This window comes from Pleurodeles waltl, chromosome 10 (assembly GCF_031143425.1).
Source record: "Pleurodeles waltl isolate 20211129_DDA chromosome 10, aPleWal1.hap1.20221129, whole genome shotgun sequence".
Classification (NCBI taxonomy): Eukaryota; Metazoa; Chordata; class Amphibia; order Caudata; family Salamandridae; genus Pleurodeles; species Pleurodeles waltl.
This window is the reverse complement of record NC_090449.1, coordinates 443809016-443823141: the sequence shown is the minus strand read 5'-3', so window position 1 is coordinate 443823141 and position 14126 is coordinate 443809016. Positions and strand designations below refer to the sequence as shown.

The window sequence follows — 14126 nt, the reverse complement described above, 5'->3', positions numbered from 1 at the left end:
TTAATTAACCAACATTTTACTTAACAAACTGAAAACATCAAGAAGACCCACAAACACACATTGAGCTCATTTCAGATATAAACAGAAAACACTCAGGACACACAATACAGCGCGCTTTAGCCATTTTTCATAAATAGCGCTGTCGCAATTTACTTACAGAACCGTTTGCAGATCCTAGTTGTAAGTCATATTTACAAGAGAAAAGAAAACTTTTCTCAATAGTGTTCCAAAAAACTGCCTCACAGACATTTATTTCCAAGAATAGCGGACCCATACTTTATTAAACGTGATGGGGCCCACTCCGTGCTTCACATATAGTTCATAGGTTGGAGTTCCAATCGGAGGAACCGGACATGAGTCCTCCAACCAGGAGTCCCTTTTACAACCAAGACAAAACAAATTTCCAAGTCTGCTAAGACCAGGCATCTTCGCTCACTAGTCTAGCTTCAAACTTCAAAGGATTATCGTTTACGATAGTCTCGTGAATACACGAGTCCTTCGGCTTTGGTACTTGCAAGTTCCAAATCAAAGTGATCCCGAAGGGATACCAAACCAAATGTCCAACTAAGGACCAAACCAAGTGTCCAACTAAGGACTGGGAGACGCTCCACTTATACTTAACTGAAAATATCGATGACGTCACCAGAAGACTCGTCTTATCGTTTCGCTCTACCAAACATCAAGGGTCCAAATCAGGGCGATAGCCAGGGCAGCAGTCCTTCGTAGCCGTCGGGAAGCGGGGAACCTCGCAGCAAAGACTTTCGGACCACGTCGACATGCAGGGGTCGATGAAGTGGCGGCCTTCCTCCAGAATTTTCACCCGAAGCTCCTCACGGACCTCAGGCTTGGACCGGTACCGCTGGTATCGCCCCACGTTGGGCGCCAACTTAGGTACTGGGTTTTTCAGAACCGGTACTGATCCGGTAACCCAGTGGTGCCAGGGTACACCCAAAGACCTCGGGTACTTTCCTGATTCAGACCACAGAAACTCAGAGTCTTCTAGGTGAAGTCAAAGATCGAATTTATTGGCTGCAACCAAGTAACAAGCGTCCTAGAAGTACAACAGCACGGTTTGTATGTTCTCAGGAGACTGTGTTTCAATGCAAAGTCAGGTTTCCTTATATAAAGTTTTTTAAGCTTCAGGCAAACATTCTTGACATTTTGGTTGGTCATTCACATGTTTTCACTACAAAGGAAAAAACTGTGTCATGATGAAACCTCATATTTCATGTCATCCAACCCATAATAAATTACCCGGCAAGGCCTAGTATTTTACATCAGATAAGTGTGGACCCCCAATAAAAACGGGCACCTCCCCCTCCTAAAGTAAGAAGAAGAAAAGAGCAGGTCCAGGTGTGAGCAAGATTAGGCAGGGTGTGTGAGCGATAATAAGGGTTTTATGGCATGGTGTGCCTTGATGCTATCTGATTCGGCCACTGGGAGAGGGACTGACCAAACAGGTTTGGCCTGAGGCAATGGTTCCAGCTTGCCCAGGTCAGAGAAAAGTCAATCAAGGTGTACGTGTCCTTGGAATCAAATCTGACTGTATTATAAGCCTATGTGAGGGCAACTTTTAAAAATGGCTGCCGTGTATAAAATGGGAGCCACGAGTGCAGGACGAAAATGGCGATTTCGAGGTGAAAACGCTGCTGGAATTGAGCGAAAATGCTCATGCTTAGTGTACTAGTCATTGTCGATCTTTTGATACTAAAATCGCACTGCTGTGGCAAAGTAAATTACATGGGTCCAGAATTTTTAGAACCACAGAAGGCTTGGTGTCACAGCTGTAGACAGCATGGACACCAAAATGGAGACATGGCCTGTTACAAAAGGAATCCCCCTAGCTCTACTCCAGTTAGTACTGGAATTGCCAATCTCCAGGTGGGATCAACAATGTGCCCAGAGGAAATCAGGGTCCACACTGAAGCTACTCCCGTCTCTGAGGGTGGGGTGGATATAGACACACTGGCTGCCTGGCCGCCTAACATGCAAAAATACAGGCAGCAGCTCTTTATTAAGGGGACAAAAGTAGAAGCCATGAGGGATACAGGTGCCAGTGTCACCATGGTGACAGAGAAACTGGTTTCCCCAGAACAGTATTTGGCTGGACAAACTTATCCAGCCACCAACGCTGACAATGTAACTAAGGTCCACCCAATGGCTATGGTGACTTTAGAATGGGGAGGGGTTACTGGCCTGAGACAGGTAGTGGTCTCTTCTGCAGTCCCAGTGGAATGCTTGTTAGGGAATGATCTGGAGTCCTCAGATTGGGCTGAGGTAGAGCTCAAAACCCATGCAGCCATGCTGGGAATCCCTGAACTGGTGTGTGTGAAAACTAGAGCACAGGGTGAAAAGAAGTGTTGGAGCCTGGAATAATGGCCCAACCTTCTAAGACAAAAGGTAAGAGGACTGGGGGACCAGCCTCTGAACAGCACAAGACCTCTCTCCTCAGGAAGATGTCTTATCCCCTGAGGGAAATGAGGCCGTGGAGCTGGAGCCTTACCAGGTAGAACTCCTGGGCTTTGGGGGACCCTCAAGGGAACAGCTGTGCCAGGGGCAAAAGACGTGTCCCACTCTTTAAGGCCTGAGGCAGCAAGCTGCTGCACAGGGAAAGGAAGATGTCAGTGGCTCCCACAGCGTCTATTGGGAAGATAGACTCCTTTACACTGAGGCCAGAGACCCCAAACCTGGTGCAACCAGGAGAATGGTAGTACCTCAGGAGTTTAGAGAGGTTATCCTAATTGTGGCCCATGACTTTCACCTTCCTGGGCATTTGGGACAAAAGCAAATCATGGAGCAGCCTTCTCAGCCACTTGTATTGGCCCAATATATCCCAGAAAGTGAAGGAGTTGTGCAGCTCATGTCTCACCTATCAATCCAGTGGCAAGAGAGGTGGCCACCCAAAGGCCCCCTTCATTCTACTTCCTGTTGTGTGGGTTCCCTTTGAAATGGTTGGTGTGGACATTGTAGGTCCACATGAGCCACCCACAGCCTTAGGGAACCAGTGCATACTGGTAGTAGTGAATCAAGCTACCAGATACCCTGAAGCAATTCCCCTTAGGTGTACTACAGCTCCTGCAGTAGCCAAGGCCCTGATTGCTATTTTTACCAGAGTGGGGTTTCCTAAGGTTGTGGCTTCTGACAGAGGTACCAACTTCATGTCAGCGTACCTGAAAAACATGTGGAATGAGTGTGGGGTGACTTACAAATTTACCACACCATAACATCCACAAAACAATGTACTTGTTGAAAGATTCAACAAGACATTGAAGGACATGATCATGGGGCTCCCTGAAAAACTCAAAAGGAGATAGGATGTCCTTCTACCATGTCTGCTTTTCACCTACAAAGAGGTGCCACAGAAGGAAGTAGGGTTTTAGAGCGTCTTTTTGACCATCCTGTAAGGGAACCACTGGCACTTGTTAAAGAAGGCTGAGAGAGACCTTTCACTGGGCCTAAACAAGATGTGGTGGACTATGTGCTTGGTCTCCGCTCTAGGATGCAGAGTACATGCAAAAGGCATCCAAAAACCTTAAGGCTAGTCAACAACTCCAGAAGCTGTGGTTATGACCAAAAGGCTACACTAGTAGAATTCCAATTAGGGCAGAAAGTGTGTGTTATGGAGCCTGTGGCTCCCAGGGCACGTCAGGACAGATGGAGTGTCCCTTACCCAATTCTAGAAAAAAAGAGTCAGGTCACTCACCTTATGGGCCTGGGCACTTGCAGGACCCCCAAGAGAGTGTTCAATGTTACCCGCCTGAAACTCTCCATTGATAGGGCAGACATAACCATGCTGATTGTTAATGATGAGGATCAGGAAGCAGAGAGTGAACCTCTCCCTGACCTCCTCTCAACTGACCATAAGGATGGATCAGTAGATGGAGTTGTCTATTCAGACACCCTCTATGCCTAACAGCAAGCCGACTGCAGGCAAGCCTACAGCAGTATTCTGAGCTCTTCTCTTTGACCCCTGGTCAGACACACCTGTATACCCATGATGTGGACACAGGGGACAGTTTACCTGTGAAAACAAACATTAATAGACAGTCCGACCAAATCAAAGAGAGCATCAAAGTGGAAGTCCACAAGATGCTGGAGTTAGGGGTAATTGAGCACTCTCAAAGCCCCTGGGATAGCCCAGTGGTCTTAGTCCCCATACCTCATTCCAAGGATGGCGAGAGAGAAATGGGAATCTGTGTGTACTATAGAGGTCTCAACTCTGACACCAAAACAGATGCATGCCCCATAACCAGAGCAGATGAATTCATTGAGAAGTTAGGGACAGCCAAATTCTTAAGTACCTTTGACTTAACTGCAGGGTACTGGCAAATTAGGATGGCACTTGGAGCAAAAGAAAAGACAGCATTCTCTACACCTGATGGGCATTATCAGTTTACTGTTGTGCCTTTTGGCTTAAATAATGCCCTCTGCCACCTTCCAAAGGTTGGTGAATTAAGTCCTTGCTGGCTTGGAGTCCTTTACTGCAGCATATCTAGATAATATTTCTGTCTTTAGCTTCAGCTGGCAGGATCACCTGGTCCACCTGGGGGAGGTATTGCAGGCCTCTCTATTAAAGCATCAAAGTACCAAATAGGGCAGGGCACAGTTGTATACTTGGCCACCTTGTAGGTGGAGGCCAAGTGCAACCTTCACAACCCAAGATCCAGACAATTCTGGACTGGAAAGCTCCAAAAACCCAGACTCAAGTCAGGACATTCATTGCCTTGAGTGGTTACTACAGGAGATTTGTGAAGGGGTATGGGTCCATTGTGACTCCCCTCTGTGAGAAAGTAGCCTCTTTCTAGCATGGTTACCCCCATTTTTGGCCTGTTTGTCAGTGTGTTTTTGATGTCTCATTGGTATCCTGCTAGTCAGGACCCCAGTGCTCATAGTTTGTGGCCTATATGTCAGTGTGTTTTACTGTGTTGTCATTATGCTTGACTGTGTCACTGGAGTTCTGCTAACCAGAACTCCAGTGCTTATGCTCTCTCTGTTTACCAAATGTTTCACCATAGTCTAGTTACTCCATATTCCAATTCAGATTGGCATATTGGACCCCCCCTTATAAGTCCCTAGCATATGGTACCTAGGCATTGGGGTTCCAAGAGATCCTTATGGGCTGCAGCATTTATTTCGCCACCCGTAAGGAGCTCATACAAACACTCCTTCAGGACTGCCACTGCAGCCTGAGTGAAATAGTACACACACTATTTCACAGCCATTTTCACTGCACCAGGTAACTTATAAGGCACCTATATGGCTAACCTTCATTTCCTGAAGGCTAGGTGCAACGTTACTGTGTGTGAGGGCACCCTTGCACGAATCCCCTGCAGGAAGGAACTGTAACGCCTTGCAGTGAGTCTCAAAGCCTGAAGCCTCGGGTTACAGTGCCCCAGGGACTCCAGCTAGTGGAGCTGCCTGCCCCACTTTTGGCAGCAATTCCGGCGGGAAAATTAGGGAAACCAGGGAGGCGTGATCACCCCAGCAAGGACCACCCCTAAGGTGTCCAGAGCTGAAGTGACCCCCCTCCCTGTAGAATCCTCCATCTTGGTTTGGAGGACAGGGACCAATAGGGTTAGGTTTGTGCCCCCTCCCTAAAGGGTGTGGGCACAGGAAGGGTGTAGCCACACTCTGGGAAAGTAGCCATTGGCTTCTTCACTCTGCCCCCTGTAACGCCCCTAAATCTTGTATTTAAGGGCTTCCCTGAAACCAGCTCAACCGATTCCTGGCGTCCTAACAAGAAAGATGAAGGACTGCTAAGCTGATACCCCAGCAGAGAAGAAGGAAGACAACAACTGGCGTGGCCCCGGTTCTACCGGTCTGTCCCCTTATTTAAAGAACCTGCTCAAGAACAGCGCTGCATCCAGTGGGACTAGTGACCCCTGCCAAGATCCAGAGGACTACTCTGCACCCAAAATGACCAAGGAACCAGCAGGAATCCACTGAGTCCTTTACTTCACCTTCTACTGATGAAACTGCATCTGAACCCTCCAGGAACTCTACAAACTGCAACAAAGAAGATAAGACGACTTCTGCAACATTGTATCTCCAGATCCTGCCAGGAACTGCAACTGTTTCCAGGGTGTGCATCCTCCGAGGACTGCCTGTCTTCAGCCTGCACCAGAAGAACAAAGGAATCTTCCTTGAAGTGAAGGAGTCACTTCCCTGCTTCAGTAGGCACCCCTCTGCAGCGACGATCGGTGCCGTGGGTACCCTCTCCTGACAAAGTGTGTGGATCCAGCAACATGGGTGGTGGACTGAAGTTGTCCCGATGGTCCTAAGGTCCAGCTGTCCAACCTTAGTGGAGGTAAGAGCTTGCCTCCTCACGCAAGACAGTAGCCCCGTGCACCACAGGTTTTCGCACGCCAAGGCTTGTGTGCGACCTTCAAGGAAGTTTTGTGCACAGCACAGCTCCGGCCCTCAGCACTCCTTCCTGCGACGCACAGCTTCCTGAGTGGTTCTCCGGCGGCGTGGGATCCTTTTGTGTCGTGCTGCGTGGGCCTCCATTTGCACCTTCTTTGTCCCCTGAGTTGCTGAGAGCACCCTCTGTGTCCCCCTCCTGGGTAGAGCCCACCAGATTCCTCCTGGTCCCAGGCAGCGACCTTTTCCATTAACCGCAAGCTTTGCGTTTTCCAAGACTTGTTGGCAGAATCCAGCGACGCAAACCAGACTGCAGTCTTCCATCTGGCGTGAGACATCATCTGAACCAACCAGGAAACCCGCACCCGCCTTTTTGGGTGCAGTACTGACTGTTCTTCTTCACCAGTGGTTCTTCTTTTCCACCTTCATCCAGGTTAGCATGGGCTCCTGTTCTTCCTGGACTCTTCAGTGCTTCTTAGACTTGGTGCCCTTCTTCCACAGATCTTCAGGTCCAGGAATCCATTGTTGGTGTCTTGCATAATCTTCTATCACGTGTTCTTGTATGTTCTGGGAAACTTACTGTGATTTACTCCTGGGTTCTGGGGTGGGTTCTATTACTTTCCTTTGCTGTTTTCTTACACTCTGAGTGCCCCACTACACACTACACTTGCCTAGGTGGAAAACCGACTTTTGCATTCCACTATTTTAGTATATGGTTTGTGTTTCCCCCTAGGCTCATTGCCATTGTTTGTGATTTTCACTATTTGCACTGTTTTCTATCTGTTTTTACAGTTATTACTGCATTCTAGTGTATTAGTTACCTCCTAAGGGAGTATAGTCTCTAAGGTATTTTGGGCATTTGTGTCACCAAAATTAAGTACCTTTTTTTTTTTTTTTTTTTTTGTAACACTGAGTGTTTTCTTTCATGTGTGTAAGTACTGAGTGACTACAGTGGTACTGCATGAGCTTTTCATGTCTCCTAGATAAGCCTTGGCTGCTCAGCTACAGCTACCCCTAGACAGCCTGGCTTCTTGACACTGCCTATGTTTCACTAATAAGGGATAACTGGACCGTTTATAAGTTATTAAGTACCTCTGGTACCCACTACAAACCAGGCCAGCCTCCTACTGCTTGCAGCCCAAGACAAATGGGATGCAGCACTGATTAGAACCCCTGACTGAGGGGGAATGAGCATGGGTGATTGCGCAAGTTCTGGAGGTGGCTAGTATTGTTAAATATAATAAACTTGCACAGTTCTATTATTTACATCAAGTCTATCTTCCACCACAGTACCTACACAGCAAAACTTCTGAAAAACAATGCAAATGCCCATGCTGCGACCAGACATCAGCGACATTCATCCACATGACTTGAGAGTGTGCAGCCCTCCAAGACTTCTGCTGGGGAGTCATGTAAAAACTTGCAGAAGTGATGAGACTGACATGAGCAGTTGAACCCAGCCTGTTTGGCCTAATAGCACTGTTGAAGTAAGGCGTAAAAATGAGGAATAGGTTTGCACTATTGGGCTTACTCCTGGCAAAAAGGCTGATTGCTTTTAACTGGCTTGCATAGGTTCCTCCCCCCCTGGTAGATGGAGGTCAGACCTGAGGGAGAGGGCAGTAGCTGAGGATCTAAGACTGCATAGTGTGCGCATGGACGAGAATGCAGAAAGAGGTCTAGAACCGTTGGCGAAGATGCTAGACTGTATGGGAGAGACCCTACAACCTTTGGGGACCCTTTTTGCAGGGTCCTCCGGAGACTTCTGACCCACAAAAGACAACATAAGAGGGACTGGGGAGCAGACTACAGAAATGACAAGAAGCAGCTTGAAAGACAGGATACTCCAACAACCAAACCTTCTCCCTTCTCCCACCACAAACTGTAGAAATGGAAATAAGAGTATGCAGAAACCCTAGGGAAATGGCAAGACCCTACTGTAATCGGAGTAAACTGTTTTTCAAACGTTTATCTTAGAAATGCTATTTGTTGTTATACCCACTTTGAACCATGCTTCTGATGATTTCATAATGTGAGACTGATGAGCTGGGCTATTGATACTTCTTGTTGATGTCTATTTCTAATATTGAATAAAAAGGATAAATAAAGATTAGGTAAACAAGAACTGGCCTTCCACCTAGTAGTTTTTCGTATGATTAATGTAAAATCTCAGAGTTCTCTTTGGGTCTAGGCAATGAAGTCTCTCTTCCTTCTTGAAATGATGAGGAAGGGCAAACAAAGTTGGCAGGGTGATAAAGTACCCAATGTGGAAAGGCATAGCTGGCTTCTGAAGGTACACTGCTTTGGTCCTTAGTACTGGCTTTTCTGGAAAGAGTGTTGTACGGTTGTTGGTCAGAGAATGCTTGCCACTCACTCATGCAACAAATGCATGTTGTCTCAGTGGGGAACACTGTTTTATCTAATTGTGAGCAACTTCGGAGGGCAACTGTACATTGGCTCAAATGGGATGCACATCAGAAATGTGAGAACCAGATTGAGGTCCCCCTGGTTCATCACAGAAGTTTTTGGTCAGTGTGAGAAATTGGGTTGTTGATTGACTTGGATTTGAGCCCTGGTCAAGCAACAGCCACAAACCCTTGTACGGTGAACCATAGAGAGTCACTAATTTAAATTGTACTTAACCCTGGTTAGCTTGGCACAAAAAGCAGTCAGGCTAAACTTAAGTATTTATGCAGCACACAAACGATAATAAAATGAAAACCAACACAAAAAAATCCCACACCCATTTAGAAAAGTAGAGTGAACTATATTAAATATTTGACACTAAAACAACAAAAATCCAATCAGCAGAACTAGAGTTATGTGTTTCTAGTAAAAACTAGCACCTAAAAGATCAAAGCGCCAACACCTTTGGTGAAGAACCGCTGAACAGGATTTGCTGCTGCAGAGAGGAACGTAGCAGGAGCAACTGCGAAGTCAGACCGGTGGGCGATACATCTTGGGCAGGCTGACAAGCAGGTTGGCCCCGGTCTTCCCTCACTTCTGGGACCAGTTTTTCGCCCAAAAAGTTTGACCTACGTTTTGGATTCTGTCTATCTGGGCACCTTTAGCGCTACAACCAAGGGTCCAGGACCGATGGGGCACCATCTGGGGGCCCAGGACGCACTCAGGCTTCCGCTGGTGGCGCTCGGGCCGGAATCTTCCGGCTCGGGCTCCACCCTTGCACTCGCCCGCATTCATGCCGGCGCCCCGGCTCAGCTGGGGCGCCCGTGGGTGCGGTAAAGCACATCGAGGCCATCAACGTAAAGAGGCCCGCCCTTGCACTCGATCACATTCATGCCGGCGCCCCGGCTTTGCCGGTGCGCCCACCATTACGGCAATCATATCGAGGCTAGCAACGCAACGAGGCCCGCGGCGGTGATTAACCTCAATTGAACTCCAATTAACGCGCTAACAGGGCGCACCTGGAATATCTTACAGCCATAAATAGACCGTTCTCCCTCAGCCACTTGTCTCAAGCGGTCCAAGGAGAGGACGAAATAGGCGCACGGCGAGCGTCCCCTTTGATGTAGTGAGTGGCATACCGGATCACAGGCAGCACAGATAAGCCCTTATTGCTTTTAATCTTACTTTTTATGTTTATTGTCTATAGCCACTTCGGTTTCTCTTAACCAGTATTTTTCTACCAGCAATAGTGGGTTCCTAATGGGAACTTGCTCCCCCCTAATGCTCCCTCTGTATCTATTCTGCCTACTTCTGTCCTCTCCTCACTTCGTCTTTATGTTCATCTCTTTCCCTTAGTTTGTGACTATAAGGGGACACTCCCCCTCCTGGATACCAGAGGCTAGCAGCCTCTAAGAAAAAGGGTAAGAACTATAATTCCCTGCAGTGATAGGACTGTCCACTTGTGTAGATATACCCACTCAGTCACTCCACGCATGTATTTGACCTTTTTGAACATATGTCTTTCGTGCATGAATGCATCCCCTTGACACGTGTGTAATTGGTTGGTTTTGCAGTGCTGTGTGCCACCAGTGTGCTAATTATTTGTTTATCCCCCATAGGCCGCCTCAAGGTAATTCCTTGGGTAAGGTAGATCATTCATTTTTCATTTTTTCACTCTTTGATTTCCCCATAGAGTATTTTCCTCCAACGTGAGACGTAGGGATCCTAGGCCCTGACGAATGCCCCGAGACCTTCATTGGCTCACTTCTGAGGGCAGAAACATGTTGGCTATTAATTAGTTAGGTGACCCTGTGAGTCCTTGTCCTCACAGAGGTGTCCCAACCCCCCTTTTTTAACTACACCAGTCAGACACCACCATTAAATTTGTTGCTCTTCACAGGTGTCTCCTTAGGTGTTTTTAGTTTTTTCAGTAGATTAGCTGGATCCCGATCTTTCCAGAAACAAGTTTATTTACGCACTCCCTCCTGTTCCTTTAACAGTGAGGTTGAGTCCGCCCAGGTGGCACTGTCCTACCTGGGTGGGTCTAGGTGGTCAAATGATGAAGCATGACACTATATAGTGTGTGAGACCACCTAGTCCGTAAAAGGAAATCCCTTTCTTCCCACCCCCCGGTGTTCCTCTCCGTATATGTACTCGGCAGTTTCCAACTGACATTCCACTGACTTTACCCTTCCAAATAGGAATACATACAACCCAGGGCTATGCTAATATCCGCGACGTCCTCTTTTAGAGAACCCCGTACTTTCTTGTGGTTATTGTATAGCCATTCTAGTGATATCTCTAGGCACTTTATTTTAGCAACTAGGCCCACTATTTGTGCCCTTTATCCTAGTAACATTTTATTCTGCTTGATTTTGTTACTTTAGAATCGGCCACATTCGTGGTGTTATTTTATTTTATTTATCTAGTTGTTTTTTCGCCTAGGAAAGTATTGCGTTTCTTAGCAATACATTCTTTTCACTCTGCTTTTCTCAAGGTTGCAGCGAGATACGGTTGCGAGCACAAGTGGTACACTTTGTCTCTAATGTTCACAGAAACACACACATCTTTATTTAGGGACTTTTTCTCATGCACGTTAGGAGGTGAACTTTCAGCCAGATGAGCACAACCGCATGCTTGAGTTTGTTACAGCAGCTTGCTGATACCACTGGTTCCCTGGCCCACATGGGGATGGTGTCTCTATAGACAACAGGTTTCTTTGCTATTGCCATAGGCAGGTATAGGGTCTGGTGCCTTCCCAGGGGGGAATCCTGATGTGCGGGCTATGGTTTATCCTGCTGTGCTCTAACATATTTTAGGAAGGAATCGCATATATAGTGCGTAGTGACAGGATGGTGGGACTTTTCCTGTGTTGCACTTTACTTGTCACCATTTTGCTTCTAGTATGTTTCATCATTCTAATTATTGCATTTCATGCCATTTTATCTATGACACAGCTGATTCAATAAATCTTATTGAACCATCTCATGCCTCTGTTTGTCTTTGCATGTGTGATACTAATTTAACTGAGAGAAAAGGATGAGATCTGATCAACCACTATTTCCCTGAGAAGTCATCTTGTGTCATGCGCCCAGTTGCCACAAATCATCCCTGCTCTTAGGTGGAGATGAGCCACTGTTAGCTGGCTGAAACAGATTTAGCCGACAGTTGTCACATGGTGTGGGATTGGTCTCAGTTCCCCACAATCCAGGTGATGCTGTCGCCCGAATCCAGCAGCCTCATTAGGATAATGAGAGCCAACATGACATTGTGTCCTCAACTTCGACTGGGATCAGGCCTTCTGACAATGCTCAACTATGTAGTGTTTGGTATTGCGATCCCAAGTGGTCTTTGGATTCTTCTGAGTAGAATCGCCTCACTATTTCAAGTCATGCAAAAAGCCCAGACACCAGAGACGGACCACGTCACAGTCTGTCACTGACAACTATTTATGGCAGTCCTCACAGGCTTTAAACACTGTCATTTTTGGGGTAGGGATGTCCCTGGCACACTGCAAAAAATGTTAGAAAAAAGTATTCTGTCAGGTGACAGCTGTGAGGAAGCTAGCTCCTAAACCGCATCAGAAGATGCGTAAAGAAAGGAACTGATGTTGACGTTACAAGGTGGTGGTTCTTTTGTGACTTCAATGATACGTCTGCGATGGAGCAGAACTGACACAGAGCCACATGACTCCAACTACTGCCGTCCAAGGAAATTGCTGAAGAAATAATCTATGAATCCAGTCTTGCACCTGGACACAAGTTGGGGATTCTGAGGTTAGGTATATCCATCAGGAAATAACGTGCAAAAATATTTCATCCAAATAACGAATACCTCTTTCTCATCCATATAGGGATATACAAGAAAGTATAGATTTAGTTTTACTAATCTTATCTCTGATTCTACTGAACTTGGCATAACAGTGGTATCCGATATAACAGATAGATTCAATGTTGTTGCAGGTCAGCATTCTAACAAGAGTATTTTGACCCCCTCACCCTTATAAGATTTGACCAGTGCTTCTAGAATATTATTCCTGAAAATCCACTATGTTAACATATATGCTGCTGAAAAAAAATTAATTGGAGGCCACCTCCTACCACCTACAAAGTAGTCTTTAAATTCCACTACGCTATGATCAATGTTACTGAACCAGTGTTCTTTCCAATTTTCATTTTGCCACTCGTTTGTCCTCCGCTCCCCAAGCACCAGATTGCCAGACTCATCCTTGCCTTGAAGAGCACCATGATTTTTACATCACTTGTCTACCTCCTTCCTTAACATTTTTTTTTGTGGTGTCTGATGGGGAACACCAGTTACACTGATGATCCCAACTTAATTTAGTTTATTCCTGTTGTTTCTTCACTGCTTTGATCATATGTCTTGTATTGTTGGAGATACCAGTCTTGGTCTTTTATTGTATTCAGCAATATATATATATATATATATATATATATATATATATATATATATATATATACACACACACACACATATATTGTGCTTCTCACCCCATGTCCTTTTTATTTTACAGAAAACTCTACAAGTGCATCGTCTGAGAGGTAAGTCCTACATATGTTTTGAACAATGTGAGAGGCTGTACTGTTTGTTAGAGTTCAGAAAATAGTACTTTTTTCGTGCAGTATTTAAGGTTTTATTTGTGTGATGCAATTTTCAAGTTGGTTCTTAGACTTGTGGAGAGAAACCTGTTAGATGTTATGTAGAAAGCTGGCTCTGTGTATACTATATCAAAATGAGATATAGTATGCACAGAGTCCAGGAGTTCACCAAGAGGCTTGACAGAGGCAATAATAGATAACACAAATGCTCTATTAGTGGTAGTGCATTGCTAGATGCAATGGTTAAGGCTGGTACCTATAATTCTTCACTTTCTTTTCCCCATAATGTATTGAATTCCCACGTTATCCTAATCCTTGCAGCCCATGCAATTTATTGCAAATTGCAATTATGTTAAATAAAAACTTTTGAAACTTTACTGTATCTTTGTCATTGCCTGTGTTTGTATGAGACATGATATATATGTGAGAAAGGGGTAATCTCCGTTTAACCACAACACTCCCTGAAATGTCTTATTCCCGAGTCCATGCATAAAGGCTGCCACAAATCACCTTTTACTATTGTGTTTCTGGTGAGGTGCGCTAGTGAGCCGGTAAGGTTGGGACAACAGTTGCGTCTTGTTGTAGGATAGGCATAGTCGCCTACAAACAAAAGTACTGTCATCTTTTAACCAGCAGTCTTGCCTGGAGCAAGAGTCCAAACTACGACATGGCGCCACCAACAATGGTGTTTAGGCACTAATTTACAGGTACCCTGACTATCACTGTCTCACAGACAACAGGTAT

The 14126-nt window shown here is 45.9% G+C and overlaps 1 protein-coding gene across 1 annotated transcript in view; it reads left to right on the top strand.

The window, feature by feature from the left end:
* Positions 1-14126, top strand: part of GTF3C1 (general transcription factor IIIC subunit 1) — a 1928973-nt gene that overhangs the window by 1820842 nt on the left and 94005 nt on the right. The window contains exon 35 of the mRNA XM_069210709.1: positions 13298-13325. Within this exon, the coding sequence (XP_069066810.1) occupies positions 13298-13325 (28 nt within the window). The remainder of the gene's footprint in view (positions 1-13297; positions 13326-14126) is intronic.